This window comes from Chiloscyllium plagiosum, chromosome 29 (assembly GCF_004010195.1).
Source record: "Chiloscyllium plagiosum isolate BGI_BamShark_2017 chromosome 29, ASM401019v2, whole genome shotgun sequence".
Classification (NCBI taxonomy): domain Eukaryota; kingdom Metazoa; phylum Chordata; class Chondrichthyes; order Orectolobiformes; family Hemiscylliidae; genus Chiloscyllium; species Chiloscyllium plagiosum.
Window position 1 is genome coordinate 3,475,197 of NC_057738.1, and position 24,554 is coordinate 3,499,750.

General features: G+C 46.3%; 1 protein-coding gene and 1 long non-coding RNA gene across 2 annotated transcripts in view; both read right to left on the reverse strand.

Moving 5' to 3' along the window:
• The window catches only part of gfod1 (glucose-fructose oxidoreductase domain containing 1), a 103,793-nt gene extending 102,059 nt beyond the window's left edge, over positions 1 to 1,734 (reverse strand). The window contains exon 1 of the mRNA XM_043719038.1: positions 974 to 1,734. Within this exon, the coding sequence (XP_043574973.1) occupies positions 974 to 1,226 (253 nt within the window). The 5' untranslated portion in view covers positions 1,227 to 1,734. The remainder of the gene's footprint in view (positions 1 to 973) is intronic.
• A 12,408-nt stretch (positions 1,735 to 14,142) lies between these two features.
• On the reverse strand, positions 14,143 to 21,494 carry LOC122564325. Its single transcript, XR_006315871.1, has 3 exons — positions 21,440 to 21,494; positions 21,076 to 21,263; positions 14,143 to 15,341 (listed from the first exon to the last, which is right to left on the reverse strand). It is a non-coding gene; the product is annotated as an uncharacterized LOC122564325 (long non-coding RNA).
• Between the last annotated feature and the right edge of the window lie 3,060 nt (positions 21,495 to 24,554).

The following is a 24,554-nucleotide window of genomic DNA, read 5'->3' on the forward strand; positions in this document are numbered from 1 at the left end:
CAATGGCAGATAGAATTTAATTCTGATGAGTGGAGGTGATGCATTTTGGGAAGTCTTATAAAGAAAGGACATACACAATGAATGGTAGGTACCTAGAGAGTATTAAGGAACAAAGGGACCTTATTATTTCAGCAATTTTTTTAAAATAAAGAGTTAGATGTTGTTTTGAAATGGTCACACAAACCATACTGAACACAAGGTGAAGGAAGTGACACATCACTTCCTAGACATATAAGCTTCTGGGAACTGAGAAGCTATTTTCTTATCTCTACAATTTGTGGTATTAACCAAAAATAAAGATTAATTTAAATACTATTTTGCATAAATAGAAAAAGTCACAGTTGCAGTATACTTTAAGAAATATATCCTCTTAACCAGATATATCATAACTCGGGGGTGACAAAGCTATGTATGAGTTATCTGGCAAAGTGTCAGTTTGGCTAGTATTTTATTATATCCTGTTACTGACTGTGACACATTCTCTATTTACTTTACTCCTTAAAAAACACTGGTTAACGTGATGAGGCTTGTCCCTTATCACTTATGGTGGTCTTTCTCAGCCATCGAGTAAAAAATCAATCATCATAATTGCCGTTGTCCATTACTTATGCTTGAAATGCCACTGCAGTGAAAGATCAGTTTGGAAACCAGGGAAACAGCAGCATAGCGTAATACCTTACATTATACATTCGTCAGGCAATTGCCTAAGGATGGTGTGTATGTAAGGGACCAACAGGCTAACACAAATATATTTATGTATCTTTATACCCATTATTTACTATCACAACATCCTAAAGCAGATGGACATCTCTCACCACCCCCCCCCCCCCATAAAAAAAATAACAAATTAAAGCAGATAAATGAACTGCCGTGGGGGGGGGACGCGTGCTAGCCACGATGGATTTGCCTCGCCCACTCTGCCTGGCTGAAACAGAAGACCAGGTCGAAAACAAAACTATCTGCTCCAACTTACCCAGTGTCTTGACAGCGATCTGGCGAGTGAGCGGAGGCGGCAGGTTAATGCAGACCAGATCCACATCCTGGTGCAGCAAGACATCGTCGATCCTGTTGGTGTAGAAAGGGACGTCCATCTCCTTCGCCAGTTCCTCCGCTTCTTCTGGCGTCCTCCCCCACAGAGCTTTCACCGGGAAGCCTTGGCTCTGGAGCAGAGGGACGATCACCCTGGTCGTCAAACTGGTGCCAAACACACCGACGCCGGGCAGCATGGTGACTGGAGGAGGGCCGGCTCCTCACTCTCCAGCTACTGAAACATTACAGGGGAGCAGCCAGCCCGAGGACTTACCCCTCGGCCAGGTTTCCCATGTCCTGGCCTCAGATGAAAGGGTCCCTCTTTCCCAATTGCAGGTGAAAGCCAACAAGTTGTAATAGTGTTCCGGCACACACTTCCTGTTAGCACTGTGTGTGAGAGAGAGTGTGTGTGTGTGTGTGTGGGGAGAGCTCTCAGGGCTCAGAATAATACTGCCACCTTCTGCTGTACCGCACCGCCCTCTGGAACGGAATCTCCGGGCCTGCGAGCTGCTGATTGCTGCAGCGGTTTCTCACTGGGGGGTGGGGGGGTGGGGGGAGAAGAGGCCGGGCATCAAAACACACACACACACACACACCCTCCCGGAGAGCCAGAGACTGTGGCTGTATGCCGGCCAGCGGAGCCCAGGCTGAGCCCCGGTGAGCCAGCAGCAGCTTCCAATCCGGCCGGCACGTCGCGTTCCTCGCTTTCTCCAGCCCACAATTCGCAGGCTGAGCCCAACCAATGGAGGAGGAGGGAGACTGGCAAAAAAAAACTGTTGTCAGTGGCACAGGGTGATAACACACAGGCACTGGCACACAGACGGTGAAAATAAACTAACTGACACCGGTCTGTACGTACCTGCACTGACCCCAACACTGACAGAAAGACAGAGTGACCCAGAGACAATGACATAGGGGGACAGTGAGATATTCAGACACATTGAGACCCGTGTCAGATACAAATACATGGAGACCCATGAAATAACACAGAGGCTGCTATCCCAAAATCAGGTCGCCCTTTGTTTACACATGGATAGTATTTGACACTGGTCCAGCTCCCTCAGAGCCAGCTCTCAGGATGAACAGAACCCCTGACACTCCTGTTTATTTGTTTCCCCATAACTTGAATGGTTTTAGTATCTGGTGCCTAAGGAAACACAGCACACGTAATAACTGAAAAAGTTGTGGGCCCACAAGCTGTCGGGAGAATTACTTACTGCTTTTCAATTGCCCCGATGTCATTTACCTCGAAATAAAACCATTCTTTCCACATACTGGGATCAGTCTTTGGCAGTAGGATCAAAGAAGTCAAGCTTCCCAATTGATGGCATGATCTGAAATGCTCACCCCCCAACTCAAAGATGACTGTGGAGAGCGAGTTTTTTCAGGAAAATGCCTTCCTCTCATTGCCACTGAAATAACTTCACAGAGACTGGTACCCTGTCACCACCTCACCCTTTATTTACACCAGCCAGCTGTCAGTGAACAGGACCTCTGATACGCCTGTTTATATATTTTTTATGTTATTAAACAGCACAATTTACAATCAATTAACATTAACAGCTGTATACAGAGAAACAGCAATTTACAAGGGAGGGGAGCAGCAAAGCCAGACCCCAAACCCCACCATTAACCAGCTTTAAGGGAAATGGGGACAAACCTCAAATCCCACTTTCAGTCATCACAAAAGAAACAGTAATAGATACATACAAGACAGTCCAATTAGATAAGAAATTGTGCATAGAATACAGACCACCCCCCCCCATCCCCACCAGCAAACCTTCCGTCCCTCTAAGGCAGCCTCTTCCACGCCCCTTCCGGCTCTCAGTCCGCTCTGACACACCTTCTGGCCACCTCGAGGATAGCGTGCAGGACAGCCCACAGACCTTCCAGATCTCAGCCTGCCCCTACGCACCTTCTGACTCTCAGCTGCTCTGATGCACCTTCCGGCCACTTCCAGGACAGCCTGTCCCGATTACCCCTTCGCGGGACGACAGTGGTCAGAACGGTCGACCCACCATCCAGCTCTTGGGGCGACAGACATCGGGGCGGCCTACCCATCTTCCAGTGCACAGGACGGCTTACCCACCCTCCGGCTCTCAGGGTGACAGCTTTCGGGACAACCTATGAGCCTCCCAGCTCACAGTAAGGCCTGCCAGACCCAGGGACACACAAGACAATGCAAATGATAACCCCAATAAGCAATGAGACAGAGTCAATTACCAACAAACAGAGTCCCTTCTGGTACAGAGTCCATTACCATAAACAGTTCTCTTTAAAATGTAGAGTCCATTCCCAGGAACAGAATCCGCTCCAATATACAAAGTGCCTTGTCAGAAATAGTGTACTCCAAACTGCAGAGTCCATTGCTAAAAACAGAGTCCACAACCAAAGGCAGAGTCCACTCCTGAAGGCAGCAAATGCACATACACAGGTTTTCAGTCTTCATAGAGTCCCTGCCCATCCATAGAGAACCAGGCCCACTCACAGGAACACAGTACATTGTGAAGGTGTAGTTAACTCACAGTGGTTTGTCCATTCCCAAAGGCAGAGTCCACTCACGAACTCCAGGATGCAGCAAATGCTCACCTCCCAGCACAGACAGAGGTGATCAGTCTTTACAGAGGCCTAGTCCAAGGGTCAGGCCTACCCACAGGAACAGCTCACCTGGAAAGATGTATTTTCTCACAAGGTCTTTTCCAAACACCAAAAGTGAAAACACATTCAAAAAAGCAAAGAAAACCAGAGTGCAAGGGCCGAGCCCTGCCACAAAATCAACATAGTCCTTTTCTCAAAGTAAAAGACAAAAAAAACACACAGACTGTAACCAGCCAGTGAAACAACAGTTCCCTAATGAAAACTGAGTTACACCTGAAACACATTGATTGTGTAAATCAGACAGTTTAGAAACCTCGATTTTTAAAAAAAAGGAATACCAGTTACAAACTGACGAAAATTCTACCAGTTCAGGAATCTGGTTTCCTCCAAAAAAAAGAGGAGGAAACCAACAGCAGCAGTAATACACTGACGGTGGCCCAGCCAGCACAGAGTCAGTTCCCTAAATGGAGGAGACTCTAAATGTCCTGGTTATATATTTTTTCACTTTATTAAACAATACATAGTTTACAAAACAGTTAACATTAACAGGTGTATACAGAGAAACAGCAATTTACAAGGGAGACGAGCAGCAAAGCCAGGCCCTAAACCCTATCGTTCAACCAGTTCTCAGGAAATGAGGACAAATCTCAAATCCCACTTTCAATCACTACAAAACAGCAACAAATACTTATAAGACAGTCCAATTACATTTTAAAAAGTGCATAGATTCACTGTTTTTGATCACACAGCACTGTCCTTTGATGTGAAGGGCAGTGTTTGTCACTGGCCACCCGGGTGTTTTTCTATCTTCCTAGTGGTGAAAATTGAATAAAGATTCGTGCACTTTGTGTCTTTCACTGTGTCTCACACCTGCACACACACACCATGGGTGCTGGGGATAAAATAAGCACTGCCGCACTTAGATGGTAGTGTGGGGGTTAAAGGGGAAAAAAAACTAAAAGAAAAAATATAAACAGGGGATTCTTCACGGTTTTGAAAAAATATATATAAACAAGGGATTCTTCACTGTTTTGATCACACAGCACTGTCCTTTGATGTGAATGGCAGTGTTTGTCACTGGCCACCCGGGTGTTTTCCTATCTTCCTGGTGGTGGAAATTGAATAAAGATTTGTGCACTTTGTGTCTTTCACTGTGTCTCACACGTATACACACACACCATGGGTGCTGGGGATAGAATAAGCACTACCGCACTTAGCTGGTAGTGTGGGGGTTAAAAGAAAGAAAAAAAAGAGAGGAAAAAAAAATAAACAGGGGTAGCCCCTTTGATGTGAAGGGCAGTGTTTAAAGTAAAAAAAAATAAAAAAAAAAAAATGTAAAGTGCGTAGAAGACAGACCCCCTCAGCAACCCAGCAAGCCACCCATTCTTTCCACCTTCCAGCCACTCTCAGGCAGCCCACCCCAGTACCTGCCTGGGATGACAGTGCTGAGGATGGCCTACCTGCCTTCTGGCTCTCGTATTGCCCCTACATACCATCTGGCTCTCGCCCATCCCGACGAGCTATCCGGCCTGTGGACTGCCCTGACACACCTTCCCGCTGTCTCTTGGATAGCCTATCCCCTTCCCTGGGATGACAGCGCACAGGGCACTCCACAGGGATCTCGGCCTACCCCAACGCACCTTCTGGCTCTCAGCCTCTCTGACACACCTTCCGGCCACCTGTAGGACAGCACTTTCTGATCACCCCTTCACGGGACAACAGTGCCCAGATCGGCCTACCCATCTTCCAGCTCTCGGAGTGACTGACATCAGGGCAGCCTACCCACCCTCCGGCTTTCGAGGCAGCCTATCTACCTTCAGGTACACAGGACGGCCGACCAGCCCTCTGGTTCTCGGAATGACAGCTTCCGGGATGACCTATGAGCCTCACAGAGAGACCTGCCAGACCCAGGGGACACAAGACAGTGCAGGTGATAACCACAACAATCAACAAGACAGTGTCAATTACCAACAAAGTCCTTTCTGGTTCACAGAGTCCATTACCATAAACAGTTCTTCAAAATGCAGAATCCATTCCCAGGAACAGAGTCTATTCCAATATGAAGAATGTATTGTCAGAGATAGAGTCCACAATCAAAGGCAGAGTCCACTCTGGTATGCAGAGTCCACTCCTGAAGGCTTCAAATACTCACCCCACAGCACATACACAGGTGTTCAGTTTCCATAGCGTCCTGGTTTATCCATAGACAACCAGGCCCACTCACAGGAACACAGTGCATTGTGAAGGTGTAGTTAACTCACAGGGGTTTGGTCCACTCCCGAAAGCCAGGACACAGCAAATGCTCACCTCCCAGCACACACACACAGATGTTCAGTCTTTACAGAGGCCTAGTCCACCGACAAGGGCCAGGCCTGCCCACAGGAACAGCTCTTCTGGGGAAAGATGTATTTTCTCATCGGGGCTCAGTCCAAACACGAATAAAGTGAAAACATGTAAAAATAATTTTAAAAACACGAGAGTGCAAGGGCTAAGCCATGCCACAAAACCAACATAGCCCTTTTAGAGTTATAGAGATGTACAACATGGAAACAGACCCTTCGGTCCAACTTGTCCATGCCGACCTGATATCCCAATGAAACCCTAGTACCACCTGCCAGCGCCTGGCCCATATCCCCCCAAACCCTTTCTATTCATATAACCAGCCAGATGCCTTTTAAATGTCGCAATTGTACCAAGCTCCACCACTTCCTCTGGCAGCTCATTCCATACACGTGCCACCCTCTGCATGAAAAAGCTGCCCCTTAGGTCTCTTTTATATCTTTCCTCTCTCACCCTAAACCTATGCCCTCTAGTTCTAGACTCCCCCACCCCAGGGAAGAGACTTTCTCTAATTATTCTATCCATGCCCCTTATCTTTTTATAAACCTCTATAAGGTCATCCCTCAGCCTCTGATGCTCCAGGGAAAAAAGTCCCAGCCTAATCAACTTCTCCCTATAGCTCAAACCCTGGCAACATCCTTGTAAATCTTTTCTGAACCCTTTCAAGTTTCACAACATCCTTCTAATAGGAAGGAGACCAGAATTGCACGCAATATTCCAAAAGTGGCCTAACCAATGTAATGTACAGCTGCAACATGACCTCCTGCCTGTAATCAATACTCTGACCAATAAAGGAAAGCATACCAAATGCCTTCTTCACTATCCTAGCTATCTGCGACTCCACTTTCAAGGAGCTATGAACCTGCACTCCAAGATCTCCCTGTTCAGCAACACTCCCTAGGAGCTTACCATTAAGTGTATAAGTCCCGCTAAGATTTGCTTTTGCAAAATGCAGCACCTTGCATTTATTTAAATTAAACTCCATCTGCCACTTCTCAGCCCATTGGCTCATCTGGTCCAGATCCTGTTGTAATCGGAGGTAACATTCTTTGCTATCCACTACACCTCCAATTTTGGTGTCAGCTGCAAACTTATTAACTGTACCTCTTATGCTCACATCCAAATCATTTATATAAATGATGAAAGGTAGTGGACCCAGCACCGATCCTTGTGGCACTCCATTCACTGTTCATTTTTTTTTTTAGACGCACTCCAATATCCAAAGATACTTAAACTCACAACAGCAAAGGCAGTAGCTGTGCAGACCCACTGCTGAGAGAGCCAGCAGCGTGGGTTTCTTTCTGACCTTGTGTTCTCTCCATTTGTCTCTCTTCCTCCCTTTTAAAGGACGCTGTTTTGATCTTTCTCCCCCACAGTTCCAAAACAATGCAACAGCATATAAAACAGTAATTACTGCTCCTGGAATTTGAGGAAATCACCTCTCCAATAGCCAAGATACCTCAAAAAGCAGTGCTTACAGCCACAATTTTACTGCCAAATTTTAATGTGATAGGTTGATTTGTACATTTGGTTGCTGCATCTCCCTTCAAAACAGTGACTGCACTTGCAAAAAATAAACCATTGTTTGTGAAGTGTTTAGAATCATCTGTGAATGGAATGTGATGCGACAGAAGTACTATCGTTTTCTTACTGTTACATTGAAATTTTTTTCTTCTTTTGAATGTATACAGAAAATGACAAAAAAAAGTTGAAAGAGCCAGTTTCAAGATAGAAACAGTCTGATGTAATTGAACAGCTGAAGATTTTCGGAGGATGCGACTGTATGATTGTACCTGGCTTCTGTTCCTATTCTTACCTTCTTATCTACTAAATGTTCCTCATAACTTTACCCTTTATCAATAAAACAATTAGCCATCTTCAAACTTGTTAAATCTTCTGTTTCCTCATTTTGCCAAAGCAAATAAGCTCAATTTTTCTAATATTTCCTTCCAGCCAGATTTTCTTTCCTTCCCAGAAGTGAACATCGATTGGGTCAAATTAATGTCTGACCTAATTAATTCATTGAAAAAATCCCGCTAATAATGAAATCCGATACTTATTTACTACTTTTCTTAAGTAAATTAATTTATCTTCTGTAATTCGCAGGTTATTTTCTTGATCAGTATGTTGTACTGTGATTCCATTTTACATGTATTCCATTTCCTTGGTTCCAAACAATTTATTTCACAATGACCAGATTAAATTGTGCAAATCGTTCTTTTACAGGAAAGTACCAAAGAGAAAGGAAAGATTGGATTTAATTCCTCTTACACAGAACCATAAAAACAAGACAGTTGGGGCTGTTCAACCTATCTAGTCCATGCTGACCCAAAGACACCCAGATGCCCTTCCTAATTTCATCTTTCAGCACACAGCCCATAGACATGCTTGAATCTTTCTCTAATATTCAGGCTGCCTTCTTACTTGATGGCATCTGCAAAGATTTTACTCATACAACTTCAATATAGGAGACTAGGACCCGTGGCACAGCCTTAGAATTAGAGGGGGTAAATTCAGAATAGAAATGCGGAGACATTTCTTCAGCCAGAGAGTGGTGGGCCTGTGGAATTCATTGCTGCAGAGTGCAGTGAAAGCCAGGACGCTAAATGTCTTCAAGGTAGAGATTGATAAATTCTTGATGTCACAAGGAATTAAGGGCTATGGGGAGAATGCGGGTAAGTGGAGTTGAAATGCCCATCAGCCATGATTGAATGGCGGAGTGGACTCGATGGGCCGAATGGCCTTACTTCCGCTCCTATGTCTTATGGTCTTAAGTTTAGTGCAACATGATTTCCCACGCACAAGGCCATGTTGACTATCCCTAATCAGTCCTTGCCTTTCCAAATACATGTACATCCGGTCCCTCAGGATTCCTTCCAACAACTTGCCCACCATCGAAGTCAGGCTCACTAGTCTATAGTTCCCTGGCTTGTCCTTATCACCCTTTTTAAACAGTGGCACCACGTTCGCCAACCTCCAGTCTTCCGGCAACTCACCTGTGACTATCGATGATACAAATATCTCAGCAAGAGGCCTTGCAATCATGTCCTTAGCTTCCCACAGAGTTCTAGGATACACCTGATCAGGTCCCGGGGATTTATTCACTTTTATGTGTTTCAAGATATCCAGCACTGCCTCCTCTGTAATATGGACATTTTTCAAGATGGTACTATCTATTTCCCTACATCCATATCTTCCGTTTCCTTTTCCACAGTAAATACTGATGCAAAATACTCATTTAGTGTCTCCCCTATCTCCTGCGCCTCCACACAAAGGCTGCCTTGCTGATCTTTGAGGGGCCATATTTGCTCACTTGTTACCCTTTTGTCCTTAATGTATTTGTAAAAACCCTTTGGATTCTCCTTTACTCTATTTGCCAAAGCTATCTCATGTCCCCCTTTTGTCCTCCTGATTTCCCTCTTAAGTATACTCCTACTGCCTTTGTACCCTTCTAAGGATTCATTCAACCTAACTTGTCTATACTTGACATGTGCTTCCTTCTGTTTTTTAACCAAACTCTCAATTTCTTTAGTCATCCAGTATTCCCTACAACTACCAGCCTTTCCTCTCACCCTAGCAGGAATATACTTTCTCTGGATTCCCGTTATCTCATTTCTGAAGGTTTCCCATTTTCCATGTGTCCCTTTACCTGCGAACATCTGTCCCCAATCAGCTTTTGAAAGCTCTTGCCTAATACCGTCAAAATTAGCCTTCATCCAATTTATAACTTCAACTTTTAGATCTGGTCTATCCTTTTCCATCACTACTTTAAATCTAATAGAATTATGGTCGCTGGCCCCAAAGTGCCCTGCCTTATTTCCCAAGAGTAGGTCAAGTTTTGCACCTTCTCTAGTAGGTACATCCACATACTGAATAAGAAAATTCTCCTGTACACACTTAACAAATTCCACACCATCTAAACCCTTAACACTATGGCAGTCCCAGTCAATGTTTGGAAAGTTAAAATCCCCTACCATAATCACCCTATTATTCTTACAGAGAACTGAGATCTCCTCTAAAAATTTGTTTCTCAATTTCCCTCTGACTATTAGAGGGTCTATAATACAATCTCAGTAAGATGATCATCCCTTTCTTATTTCTCAGTTCCACCCAAATAACGTCCCTGGATGTATTTCCAGGAATATCCTCCCTCAGCACAGCGGTAATGCTATCCCTTATCAAAAATTCCACGCCCCCATCTCTCTGGCCTCCCTTTCTATCCTTCCTGTAGCATTTGTATCCTGGAACATTAAGCTGCCAGTCCTGTCCATCCCTGAGCCATGTTTCTGTAATTGCTATGATATCCCAGCCCCATGTTCGTAACCATGCCCTGAGTTCATCTGCCTTCCCTGTTAGGCCCTTTGCATTGAAATAAATGTAGTTTAATTTATCAGCACTACCTTGTTCTCTGCTTTGTCCCTGCCTGCCCTGACTGTTTGACTCACCTCCTTTCCCAACTGTACCAGAGTCAGATTCACCTCGTTCCTCACTATCTCCCTGGGTCCCACCTCCCCTCCTCAATTGTTTAAATTCTCCCAAGCAGGTCTAGCAAATTTCCCTGCCAGTATATTAGTCTCCTTCCAATTCAAGTGCAATCCATCCTTCTAGTGCAGGTCACCTCTATCCCAAAAGCAATTCCAGTGATCCAAAATGTGAACCCTTCTCCCCAGCACCAGCTCCTCAGCCACGCATTCATCTGCTCTATCCTCATACTCCTCCCCTCACTAGTTCACAGCACCAGGAGCAATCTCAAGGATCTCCTTTTTAAATTCCTGCCTAACTCTCTATATTCTCCCTTTAGAATCTCATCCTTTTCCCTTCCTACATTATTGGTTCCAATGTGTACAGTGACCTCCTACTGGTCCTACTCCCATTGAGACCAATCTACACAGAAAAGAGTAACACCCAGGCTGTAATCAGCCAGTGAAACAACAGTTCCTTAATGAGAACTGAGTTACACTTGAAACGCATTAGCTGTGTAGATCAGGCAGTTTAAAAATCAGTCCTCGTTTGCACTCCCTTTTTGATTTTCTGAAAAACCTTCTCCTCTGTTTTTGGCTGCACTTCAGTCCCACGCTCCTGATCTTTGGGCACCCGGTACGGAGGAAGGAGGGCAGGTCTGAAGACCTCCTCGTGGGCCTGCTCCTGGGCCTGGCCAAACTGGCCACCAACAGGTCCAGGCAGCGGGCCGTGGAGGAGGTCGTTAAGGCCGACTGCCTGCCCCTCTTCCGCGGTTACGTTAGGGCCCGGGTGTCCTTGGAGAAGGAGCACGCGGCGTCGACCAACACCCTGGAGTTGTTCAGGGAGAGGTGGGCACCGCAGGGAGTGGAGTGCATCATTTCTCCCTCCAACTCTATTTTGATCTAGTCCGTGGTAGTGTGGGGGTTTAAAAAAAATAGAAAAAAGAGAAAAAAAAAAACAAAAAAAAAACAGGAGTGTCACTGCCCTTTGATGTGAAGGGCAGTGTTTGTCACTGGCCACCCGGGTGTTTAAAAAAAAAGGAGTGTTACTGGCCAAACTGGAAAAAAAAAATAAAAAGGAATACCACCTCCTCGTGGGTCTGCTCCTGGGCCTGGCCAAACTGGCCATCAACAGGTCGAGGCAGCGGGCCATGGACGGGGTCGTTAGGGCCGACTGCCTGCCCCTCTTCCGCGGTTACGTTAGAGCCCGGGTGTCTCTGGAGAAGGAGCACGCAGTGTCCACCAACACCCTGGAGTTGTTCAGGGAGAACAGCTTTATTTCCCCGTACGATTCTATTTTGATTTAATCCCTGCCCTCCCCTTCACTGTTTGATCACACAGCACTGCCCTTTGATGTGAAGGGCACTGCTTGTCACTGGCCACTCAGGTGTTTCCTTTCTTCCTGGTGATGGAAACTGCGTAAAGATTCGTGCACCTTGTGTCTTTCACTGTGTCTCACACCTCCACAAAAAGTGAAAAGGAATACCACCTCCTCGTCGGTCTGCTCATGGGCCTGGCCAAACTGGCCATAAACAGGTCGAGGCAGTGGGCCATGAAGGGGGCTGTTATGGCCGATTGCTTGCCCCTCTTCCGTGCATATGTCAGAGCCCAGGTGTCCCTGGAGAAGGACTACACGGTGTCCACCAACACCCTCGAGGTTTTCAGGGAGAGGTGGGCACCGCAGGGAGTGGAGTGTATTATTTCCTCTTCTAACTCTATTTTGATTTCATCCCTGCCCTCCTCCTCACTATTTGATCACAAGGCATTGCCCTTTGAGAAGGACACTGCTTGTCACTGGCCACTCAGGTGTTTCCTTTCTTCCTGGTGGTGGAAAATGACTAAAGATTTGTACATCTGTTGTCTTTCACTGTATCTCACACCTGCACACACACTACATGGGTGCTGAGGAAAATACAAGCACAACCGCAGTTAGGCGGTAGTGTGGGGTTACAAAAATATATAAACAGGAGATTCAGAGAGTCTCCTGACTGCAGGGATTGACAAAAAAAAAGGAATACCAGTTAACCAACTGGCTAAATAATTCAGCCAGTTCAGGAATCGGGACTCCCAAAAAAATGCAGAAACCAATAGCAGCAGTAACACACTGGCTGTGGCCCAGCCAGCACAGAGTCAGTCCCCTAAACTGAGCAGATTCTAAATCTCCAGTTTGTATTCCTGATGAAGGGCTTTTGCCCGAAACGTCAATTTTCCTGCTCCTCGCATGCTGCCTGAACTGCTGTGCTTTTCCAGCACCACTCTAATCTAGAATGTTTGTCTCTGTCAGCCAGGGCTCCCTAATTGGACCAGGTTAACAGTCCCAATCAGGGGACTCATATTCTATGCGGTCCACCTGACTGACCTCATTACACTCACTACATCCCATGCAGAGGTACTTACTCATGAAGGCTAATGGAATGCTGGCCTTTATATCTAGAAGATTGGAATATAAGAACACAAAAGTTATGTTGCTGCTATTCAAAACTCTGGTTAGCTCCCACTTGAAGTGGCTGAGATGGTGGTGGAGAAGGTGGACTAGTCTGCTCTCAGCAACTTTCTTTTTTTTCTTTAGTTCTCTTTAGCTCTTTTTTCTTTTTTCTTCATTTTCTTTTAAGTCTGAGAGTGACGGGTGAAGAGGAGGCCTCTGCTGCAGCAGCAGCGACAGGAACACCAGGATAAGTCCACCCCAGCCCTGAGTCTCCTGGCAAGTGAGCAGCAAGTCCCTGGCTGATTCCTCTGGCCCAGGCTGAGGCCCCAGGTCCATAGCTATGCGTGGGAGCCTGAAGGAGAAGAAGTTACAGGGTCTCAGCACAACATGGCAGTGTCATCCTGTATGGAGTTCTTTTTCGGCTTCCAGGTATTCCAATAGCCTGGCAGGAGGTCTCATCCAGGAATTGTGGTGTCTGCCGGCATGATGGTCTTCTTCAGCAGAGGCTTCTGGCCCAGTATCCCAGCAGCCCTGCGTGGCCATCTTGTCCCAGAACAGCAGTCCCCTCCTGCTGCATCATCAGGTTATATCATCGTTCCTTAATTGGCTTTCCTTGGGCCCAGGTACCATTAAATGAATGGTGATGAGCTTTGGCTTAATTTTACTTCTTTTTATTACCATGTATGACTTCTGTCATTGATGTAGGTGCCATGGTGGGGCAACTTATAAAACTTTTCGTTGTATTTTTCATGTAAAAGTGCACATGACAATAAATTTTTATTCTATTTTATTCTATTCTGTGAGTAGATCTGAGCACCACACCTTGGGAACGATATATTGGTCTTGTAGGGAGTACGATATAGGTTCACAAGATTGATACCTGGACTTCAGGGTTGTTATCATGACAAATTATATAAATTAGACCTGTTTTCTCTAGAATTTAGAAGGTTAGGGAGTGAACTAATCCAAGTCTTCAAAATAGTAACAGGAAAAGACTTGGTGGATAACAATAAACTATTTTCACTGGTTGGAGAATTCTAGAACTAGGGGACATTGTCTAGAAATGTAGGGCCAGACTGTTAGGAGAGATGTTAGGAAGCACTTCTACACACAAAAGATTACAGAGGCTTGGAACTCTCTTCTATAAATGGGAGTTGATGCTAATACGTTGTTAACTTTAATTCTGAGATAAGATAATTTTTTTCTTAAGCAATATGGATTAAGGGATATGGCCCAAAGGCAGGGAAATGGAGTTACGTCACACATCAACCATGAGTTCACAGAATAGCACAACAGGCTCAGACTGCTGTTCCTATGACAAGAGTGTCGGAGAAATTAGCCCAATAAGGCAGAGACCACACAAACCAAATCGGGTGAAATTGACATGCTGTTTATTATAAACGATATCGCTGGAAGAGAAATTGACTAGGCTGACCCAGAACTGACAGTCTGTACAGATAGATCAAGGGTTCTCTTCCTCGCGCTGAGGATGAAGCCGGGTTTTATAGAAATCTTGTACTATAAGGTTAATTAAAATGGGGAAAGTTACGAAGTATTTGGAAATGGAGTAATCCAGTTACAATGGTACAATTGAAAAACCGTTATGGGAAGAATGTCCTGATTCTCGATACAATGCAACATCCTGACAGTGTCAATGGGATCAGGAGATTCCAGCTCTCTTTGCAGGTAGGTGAGAATGTCTCTTTTGAAACAGTTAGGTGCTTCCCATTGTCCTGCCTGGGAGTGAGGTCCTTGGTGGTGCCTCTCCATCTGACCTGTTCTTTGTGTGGCTTTGGTATTGCTGTGCTATGGGACTGCCCTTGGGGCTTTGGGACAGCTGAGTTGACCGGGTATTGTTAGTGGGTTTTGGGAAGTGTATTCCCTTGTCTGCGAGCGCTGTCTGGTTTCACTTGTCAGCCTGCTTGGTCCCTGCTGAAGCATTCTGGGTGTTTTTTGGTATAGTTTGGCCAAGTTTGCTTTCCTATGTTCTGTGTGGGCCTGTTATGGGTAGGCAGGGTGACAGATCTTTTCCCACAATTCCCCCTCTTTTTGGTTAGGGGAGGGATGAGAAGGGGGCAATGTAGCCCGGGGAATTGTCATGGTGGGGAGGGGTGGGGTGGTGCTCGGTATCAGACAGATAGCTCTTGGTGTCTGAGCCTGCCTCAGCACAGGTTAGCTCAGGGGCAGGGACGTTCTCCCAGTGGATCTGTGCTAGCTGAGTGGTGAGGGGGGGCAGAGAGTAGCAGGATTGCACATAGGCATGAAAATGTCTCGCCCCTTGTCCCTGGTTACCAGCAAGCCACAGTGTGATGGTCAGACAGGTCAGGCTGAGGATCTATCCTTGGTGGTCGGAGTGGTGTCCTCTTCTGTCTGGTCCCTGTTTGTTTGAGGTGGAGCTCTCTTGCAGCGGGTGGTATGTGTCCATTCGGGCCGTCCTTCCAGTTTCACACCTGTGGGTCATCATCAGGATCAGGTACGGGCCTTTCCACCTAGGGGAGAGAGAATCTTTTTCTAGTGATTTTGTCATGACGTAGTCCCCGGGTCGGAATGGATGAATGGGCACTGATCAGGGTGTGGGCAATGCAGCCCTGACCTGGTCGGGTGAAACATTAATGCTCCAGCCAAGGGCCTGGACATAATCTAGCAGAGCCTTTTGTGTCAGGAGGAGGGCTGTATCTGTGGTGAATTTTGGGAATCTGGTAGCAGTGGGCATAGGTCGCCCCTTAAGCACTTCAAAAGGGATGAGCCCAGTCTTGCGGTTTGCTTGCACATGCATAGTATAGAGGGCAAGTGGTAAGGCATCTAACCAGGTCAGTCCTGTGTCTTGGGTGATCTTGGTCAGTGTGGTTTTAAGGGTGCCATTCATCCGTTCAACCATGCCCGATGACTGGGGTTTTGTAGGGGATGTGGTGTTGCCATGGTATCCCTAGTGCCCCGCTAATGCCAGTCGTAAGCCTAGCAGTGAAGTGAGTCCCCCTGTCCATCTCTATGTTACTGGGGACCCCCAATCTGGGGATGACCTCCTTTAGGATGCATTTTACTACCGTGCGTGCATCATCCTTTCTTGTGAGGAATGCTTCTACCCATTTGGAGAACATGTCTATGATGACCAGGATGTACTTGTAACCCTGTATTTGGGACATGTGTGCAAAGTCAATCTGTAAGTGGCTGAAAGGTCCTTCAGGAACTGGCAGGTAGTCATATTTAGCAACAGGTTTTCCTGCATTGTTCTGCAGGCGGATGAGGAACTGTGACAGCAGGGCTTGGGCAGCGGCAGGGAGTCCCGGTGCATACCAGGACCGCATTCCAGTGTGTATCATGCCCCTATTGCCCGTGTGGCCAATGCCTTGGGCTGCTAGGGCCAGTCTGTGTAGGTGGGCTGTTGGGCAAATGATGCGGCCATCGGGATGTACAAGCAGTTATAGGGAAGGTGACTGCGTGGCCCCGATGCGGGCCCAACTATCCTTTTCCTGAGGTGGAGCAGCCTTTGGGCAGCTCACACTGTCTCCATGGGGCCAGGGAATACTGGGGCCTTCTCTAGTTTGGGGGCCTGCAGTACGAATGTGGTGCAGTGCAGTGTGGCCTCCAGGGCTGAGGCATTCCTGAGGGTAACCGGGTCAGTGGCAGAGGTAGGGGCCACGCATTTGATAATTGCTAGGGCTGAGGGTAACAGGATTGCTTCCAGGAGGTCAGGGATCAGCACAGCGTGTTGTAGTGGCCTCCCTGCTGACATGATGAAGCCTCTCTGTTTTCAGAGTGTGCCAAGATGATGGATGACTCCGAAGGCATATCTCGAGTCTGTATAAATGTTTGCTGTGTGACCTTTGGCAATGACACAAGCCCTAGTGAGCACAAACAGCTCCGCAGCCTGTGCGGATGTGCCATCTGGCAGTGCAGCTGCCCCTAGGACTGCAAAACGGGTGCAGATGGCATACACCGTCAGTGTATGGTAGTCTGAGTGCCTGAAGGAGGACCTATCTGTATAGAGGATGAGGTCAGGGTTGTCTAGAGGTGTTTCAGAGAAGTCACGGTGTGGGGTGACAACCTGCTGAACAAGGTCTAAACAGTCATGGTCGTCCGTAATGGTATTGTGAGTGAGTGGGAGCAGGGTGGCGGGGTTCAGGGCAGGGGCACATTGTAGGGACAGGTTGGCGTTGGACAGTAAAGTGACCTCATAGCCAGTTCTCCAGCTGGCAGTGAAATGTTGGGTTGCTGCTGAATTCAACAGCAGGGAGACTGAATGGGGAACCAAAACAGTGCATGGGAGATCCAACATGATGCGGGTGGCCTTTTCTACTGTTACCGTGGCTGCTGCCACAGCTCCCAGACATGCTGACATTCCCCTTACAACAGGTGGTAGGTGTACAGAGTAAAAAGCAACAGGGCGCCGGAGATCCCCATGGAGCTGTGTTAAGATGTGGGATACAAACCCCTCGGATTCATTGACATTGAGGTAGAGGGGCTGAGTGTTGTATGGGACCCCCAGGGCAGGAGCAGGGACCAGTCACTGTTTTAATTCAGTGAATGCATGTTCCATCTTTGGTGTCCAGGTCACTTTCGCTGGCTGCTTTGGTGAGGATGCCTCCTTTAGGGGCTCATCAATGGCGCGGTGATCTGGGATCCAGTGCCTGCAATAATTCACTGTTCCCAGGAAAGCCTGCAGCCGACGGCTTTGTGGCAGGCAGTGGAGGCTGAGTGATGGCTGCGACTCTCTCTCCCTGAGGCCATGTGAGAGTTCATATCCCAAGTACTGTACTGTGTACTGGCAGAGGTGCATTTTCTCCATGCAGACTCTGTGCCCATCCTTTGCCAGACAGCAGAGCAATGCGATAGTGTCCTGCATACATGATTCAGCGCAGGTGGAGGCCAGTAACAAGCCATCTGCATATTGCAGGAGGATGCTGTTGCATGGCAGGTGTAAAGTAGAGAGGGTACGGTGTATTGCAGCGGCATAGACTGCGGGGCTTTCTGTGTAACCCTGGGGAAGTTTGGTCCATGTGTACTGACAGCCGCCATACGTAAAAGTAAAAAGGTACTGGCTGTCAGGAGACAGAGAAAAAGGCTGAGCAGAGGTCGATCACAGAAAACAGGTGGCAGAAGCAGGGGTACTAGTGAGGATGGCATTAGTGTCCGGGACCACTGGGGAGCAGGGAATCACAATTGCGTTTACAGCCTTCAAATCCTGGACAAACACCACTTTCCTGGCCTACTGAATTTTGGGATGGGTAGGATGGGTGTATTACAGGGACTGGTTGTTGGAACTAGGACACCCTGCTGTAGGAGGGACTCAATCAACAGCTTGATGCCTTCTGCTGCAGCTGGAGGCAGTGGATATAGCTGTATAGATGGCAGTGTGGCTCCCTGTTTTAGTGTGACAGTGTGTGGTGGGGTGGGCCTCACCTGGATGACATGGTTGGGGTGTTGTGCCCACAGTGATGCTGGAAGGTCAGCTAGCAACAGGGGTTTACGTAGGAGGGCCAGTGCCCAGGGTTTGCATGGTAAAAGTGACCTGGAATGTTGCAGGAGCACAATGCACACAAAACTCATCCTGCTCAAGTTGGGCAACCTCTACCGGGAGTGCGGGGCCTGACTAAGGGATGCACTTGTAAAAGAGAAAGCCCAACCCCAGTTCAACTGAGGTGATTCTCAATGCGTGTGAGCACGACCAGGCGCAGCTGGAGCTAGCAGGGTCAGAGGTTCCAGGGCTGCAGGAAATCACTGCCCGCAGCATGGAGTACGTAGGGTCTGGGATTTCCAGGGTGAGACCCTGAGGGGAGCAGTGGATGCTGGCATCCAACTTGCATAATGTCTGCCGACCCAGGAGGGCCACTGGGCATGAAGCAGAAATTCTTGCAGTATTGGGGACAGTGACGGGTCCGACGCTGAAGTTGACAGGGTCAGATAGTAGCTCTACCATGGGTTCTCTGTACTCCCTGATGAGATGCAGCAGTCTTAAAATTATGTCGACTCTGAGGCGAATTTAATTACGCCAATATAATTTTCTGAAAGCCATATTGGTGGTTTAGGGAGACTTAGAACTGTCGTTAGACTCAGTTTTACCATTTTCTTTGTATTTTAATTAAGCCATATAAAGGTCACATTTATTCTTGTGCAGAATTATTCTGTATCTCAGTCCAGGATGCCAAAATGTTACTCACACTGTATTATACCATATCATTGAATTTTAATGTATTATTTTAAAATAAACATACTGCCAAAAATTCTGATAGACAAGCAGTGTGCAGTCTGATGCCAATTTAGTTATAGTGCGACTGCTTTGATCTACTTTAGTCAATTCTTTTACTAGTTAGAGAGTGCTAGTGAGGCAGTCATGGTATCTAAGAAGGGTGAGAGCGTTAAGAGTCATAGAGATGTACAGCACGGAAACAGACCCTTCAGTCCAACCCGTCCATGCCGACCAGATATCCCAACCCAATCTAGTCCCACCTCCCAGCACCTGACCCATATCCCTCCAAACCCTTCCTATTCATATACCCATCCAAATGCCTCTTAAATGTTGCAATTGTACCAGCCTCCACCACTTCCTCTGGCAGCTCATTCCATACACGTACCACCCTCTGAGTGAAAAGGTTGCCCCGTAGGTCTCTTTTATAGCTGTCACCTCTCACCCTAAACCTGTTATTGACTCCCCCACCCAGGGAAAAGACTTTTTCTATTTATCCTATCCATGCCCCTCATAATTTTGTAAATCTCTATAAGGTCACCCCTTCAGTCTCCGATGCTCCAAAGAAAACAGCCCCAGCCTGTTCAGCCTCTCCCTGCAACTCAGATCCTCCAACCCTGGCAACATCCTTGTAAATCTTTTCTGAACCCTTTCAAGCTTCACAACATCTTTCTGATAGGAAGGAGACTAAAATTGCATGCAATATTCCAACAGTGGCCTAACCAATGTCCTGTACAGACGCAACATGACCTCCCATCTCCTGTACTCAATACTCTGACCAATAAAGGAAAGCATACCAAATGCCTTCTTCACTATCCTATTTACCTGCAACTCCACTTTCAAGGAGCTATGAGCATTCCAAGGTCTCTTTGTTCACTCCTTTGGACCTTACCATTAAATGTATAAGTCCTGCTAAGATTTACCTTCCCAAAAATGCAGCACTTCACATTTATCGGAATTAAACTCCATCTGCCACTTCTCATCTCAGTGGCCCATCTGGTCAAGATCCTGTTGTAATCTGAGATAACCCCTCTTCGCTGTCCACTACATCTCAAATTTTGATGTCATCTGCAAACTTACTAACTGTATATAGAGGACACAGTACCAATTCTTGTGGCACTCCACTGGTCACAGGCCTCCAGTCTGAAAAACAACCCTTCACCACCACCCTCTGTCTTCTACCTTTGAGCCAGTTCTGTATCCAAATGGCTAGTTCTCCCTATATTCCATGAGATCTAACCTTGCTGATCAGTCTCCCATGGGGAACCTTGTCGAACGCCTTACTGAAGTCCATATAGATCTCATCTACCGCTCTGCAATCTAACGTTGCTCATCAGTCTCACATGGGGAACCTTGTCGAACGCCTTACTGAAGTCCATATAGGTCACAACTCCCGCTCTGCCCTCATCAATCCTCTTTGTTACTTCTTCAAAAAACTCAATCAAGTTTGTGAGACATGACTTCCCACACATAAAGCCACCTTATCTATTAAACATATGCAAAACTTTCATTTTATAAGCATCGATGGTTCCTTAAAAGAAAAACAATCATAGATCAACAAATGCAAAATAAATCAATTCATCTCTGGATCTTGAGCTGCAGGGATTGAAACAGATATTCAAGCAAATGTGCATGCAAGGCCAAACACAAAGAGTCAAAGTTTCTCCAAGGTTCCGAGTATTAGTGCATCTGGGCACTAGGACCCTGTTGAGTACTAGCATGAACTGTGACAGGTACTGGCTCTGCTGTCTGTCTGTCTGTCTGTCTCTGCTGCCCTGTGCAGCTGGGAAGCCAGTAACACAGCCACCTCATTCCAACCCCCAGAATCAAGTTCCTCAGCAACAAGGTAGGTGGGGGGTACTGTGGGAAGAGGGGCTGGGAGGGTTTTCAGGACTCTGTGATTTTAAGTCAGGGGATTGTGCTGACCACTTTCTTAAACTTTTCTAAACTCAGGCCACGAAGGGTCACCATCCGTACCTTTCCTACTCTGCTCCCAAACAATATTGGCTGGTGACCTGTATAAATAGGGTATTCCCTACCTTACTCTCTGAGTGTAAGTGGTTACCCTGGTGCTTGTTACTTCCTTAAGAGAGTCGGTGTCCGCGGACTGCTGCCTCAGCAGGACAGGTTAGACTTTGTCTCCGGGACGGTCCTTCTCCCGAGGGTTGGGGTCCCACAACCTCATGGACTTCTGGTTCGAGCTGGGAATAGACAACAGACTGCAGCACTGACAAACACAGAAACAAACAGGCCAAACAGACAAGACAAATACAGGCCAAACAGACAAGACAAATACAGGCCAAACAGACAAGACAGAGAAACAAAGCATCAGGAACTCTGTTAATTTCCCGCAACCTGTGGATTTCTTCGTATTAAAGCGAAAATTTAATCGGCGATCTCTACATCTATCTTGCCAGAATTTCTCTGCCCAACCATCTTTCCCCTGGCTGGATCAGGATCGTGACACAAGTCCTGGCTCAAGTTAGATCACACATGTGCCAAATTGTTTACAATGTATTTGATCAATTTAGGAGTCTAAATTTAGGATCAATTAGCCCAGTACAGCAGAAACCACACAAACCAGATCGGGTGGAATTGACGAGCTGTTTATTACAAGCAATATCGAAATTGACTAGACTGACCCAGAACTGACAGTCTATACAAATAGATCAAGGGTTCTCTTCCTCGCGCTGAGGATGAAGCCAAGTTTAATAGAAATCTTGTACTATAAGGTTAATTAACATGGGGAAAGATACAATGTATTTGGAAATGGAGTAATCCAGTTACAATGATGATAATTGAAAACAGTTATTTGAAGAATTTTCTGATTCTCGATACAATGCAACATCCTGACAGTATCAATGGGATCAGGAGATTCCAGCTCTCTTTGCAGGTAGGTGAGAATGTCTCTTTTGAAACAGTTAGGTGCTTCCATTGTCCTGTCCTGGGAGTGAGGTCCTTGGTGGTGCCTCTCCATCTGACCTGTTCTTTGTGTGGCTTTGGTATTGCTGTGCTATGGGACTGCCCTTGGGGCTTTGGGACAGCTGAGTTGACCGGGTATTGTTAGTGGGTTTTGGGAAGTGTATTCCCTTGTCTGCAAGCACTGTCTGGTTTCACTTGCCAGCCTGCTTGGTCCCTGCTGAAGCATTTTGAGTGTTTTTTGGTATAGTTTGGCCAAGTTTGCTTTCCTATGTTCTGTGTGGCCCTATTATGGGTAGGCAGATCTTTTCCCACACAGAGAGATAGTGTAAGATACCAATATACAGATACTACACTGAAAGAGATTGACATGGAGCACTGACAGTGACAGACACAGATACACAGAGGCCCATACAGGCACACTGATAGAGACTGACACGGAGCACTGACAGTGTCAGATACAGATGCTCAGATGCTAACAAACACTAACATACACGGGTGCTAAAATAGAAATAAGGATTGGTGACAGACACAGAGATATAAGCTGATCCAATGATACCAATAGATACACTGATAATTTTAACTGATTCCCCTATATTAATTGAAATTGGCAAAATGTGAAAGATAGAACTCTTAAAATGTATTCAGGATAGCTTTTTAAGCCTGCACATAGGAAGTCCTATAAGAGAGTCCTAAGATGATTTTTGTCAACAAAGGCAGGCAAGAATACAGGGAGAACTAGCCATTTGGATATGGAACTGGTTGGAAGGTAGGAGACAGAGAGTGGTGGTGGAGGGTTGCTTTTCAGATTGGAGGCCTGAACCCAGTGGTCTGCCACAAGAATTGGTGCTGGTTCCACTGCTTTTTGTCATTTATATCAATGATTTAGATGTGGAATTAGGTGGTATGGTTAGTTAGTCTGCAGATGACACCAAAATTGTGGATAGCCAAGAAGGTTACCTCATAGTACAACAGGACCTTGATCAGATGGGCAGGTGGGTCTAGGAGTGGCAGATGGAGATTAATTTCGATAAATGTGGGGTGCTGCATTTTGGAAAGGCAGTCTTGCTGAACAAATGACAGGCAGAGTTGACATGACGGGGTTTACCTTGCCATTCCCATGAATGTGGGGGAGCTGCTGGTGATAATGTTTGACTTTGTGGGTACTCTGGACACCAACATCACCATATCTGTATCTAATCCTGACCACCAGACTAATCCTGACCACCAGACAAAACATTTTGTCAAAACCTTCATTTTGGAAACTCCTGGATTACCCCGATAGAGTTCAGCCAATAGATATTGGTGACCTGTGCTCAGGACTGTCATTTGTGCTCCCCACAATAATATGCCATCCTCTCCTATGATCTGATCTCTTCAGGTCTGAAAAGGTTTCAGTTCTAGTTGTGGTAGCCCTTTGGTTTCCTCCATCACCACCAACTGTTCTTGTTTTGCCAGGACTGGATTCTTCTGCATCCAAAGCCTAAGATGTCAGCTATGACTGAAAGTATGTGCAGAAAATTTAAAACCATTATGAACTCTCCCAGTGGCAGTGCCACCAATGGTGCACCTATATTTGTTACTTGGCCTCTCAGACAGTGACAGTGACAGACACAGATACACAGAGGCCCATATAGGCACATTGATAGAGACTGACACAGGGCACTGACAGTGTCAGATATAGATGCACAGATGCTAACAGACACTAACATACACGGGTGCTAAAATAGAAATAAGATGTTGCAACTTATAATTATATGCACTTAGTTTTAGAGCCCACCACTGAGTTCAGTCAGACTATAGGCAGCACTGTCTTATTCTCTTTAAGTAGATCTAGTTGGGATTTGTGGTCTGTTATTATTACAGATTTATGTCCATAAAGGTGGAGCTTCCTGGCTCCAAATATGACAACCAAATGTTCCTTCTGTATCTGGGTGTATTTACACTCTGCATTAGCAAAAGTCTTAGAGGCATACATTATTGGGCATTCCTCTCCGTTAGGCCACCTATGAGCTAATACTACCCCAATGCCATACTGGGAGGCAACACACGTCTATACCAAATCTCGCTTCGAATCATAGTGTGCTAGCGCCTTAGCGGATGAGAGGCGTTTCTCCATTCCCCTAAAGACTGTGGCTTGGCTATGCAACCATTTCCAAGGCTGACCCTTTTTAAGAGTTGACGCGAAGGTGCCAAGATGAAAGCCAGGTTATGCATGAACTTTCCATAATAGTTCACCTCGAAAATATCTAATCTTCAGTATAAACATAGGAGTCGGGGCTCTTTTGATTGCCCTAGCTTTATCTTCCAATGATTGTAACCTGGTCTTGTAGACTCTGTAGCTCAAGTAGGTCACTTAGGGTGCCTGGAACACATGTTCTTTTTCTTCTAAGACATACAGGTAAAAACAATGACTGCAGATGCTGGAAACCAGCTTCTGGCTTAGTGGTGCTGGAAAAGCACAGCAGTTCAGGCAGCATCCGAGGAGCAGTAAAAATCACGTTTCAGGCAAAAGCCCTTCATCAGGAATACAGGCAGAGAGCCTGAAGGGTGGAGAGATAAATGAGAGGAGGGTGGGGGTGAGGAGAAAGTAGCATAG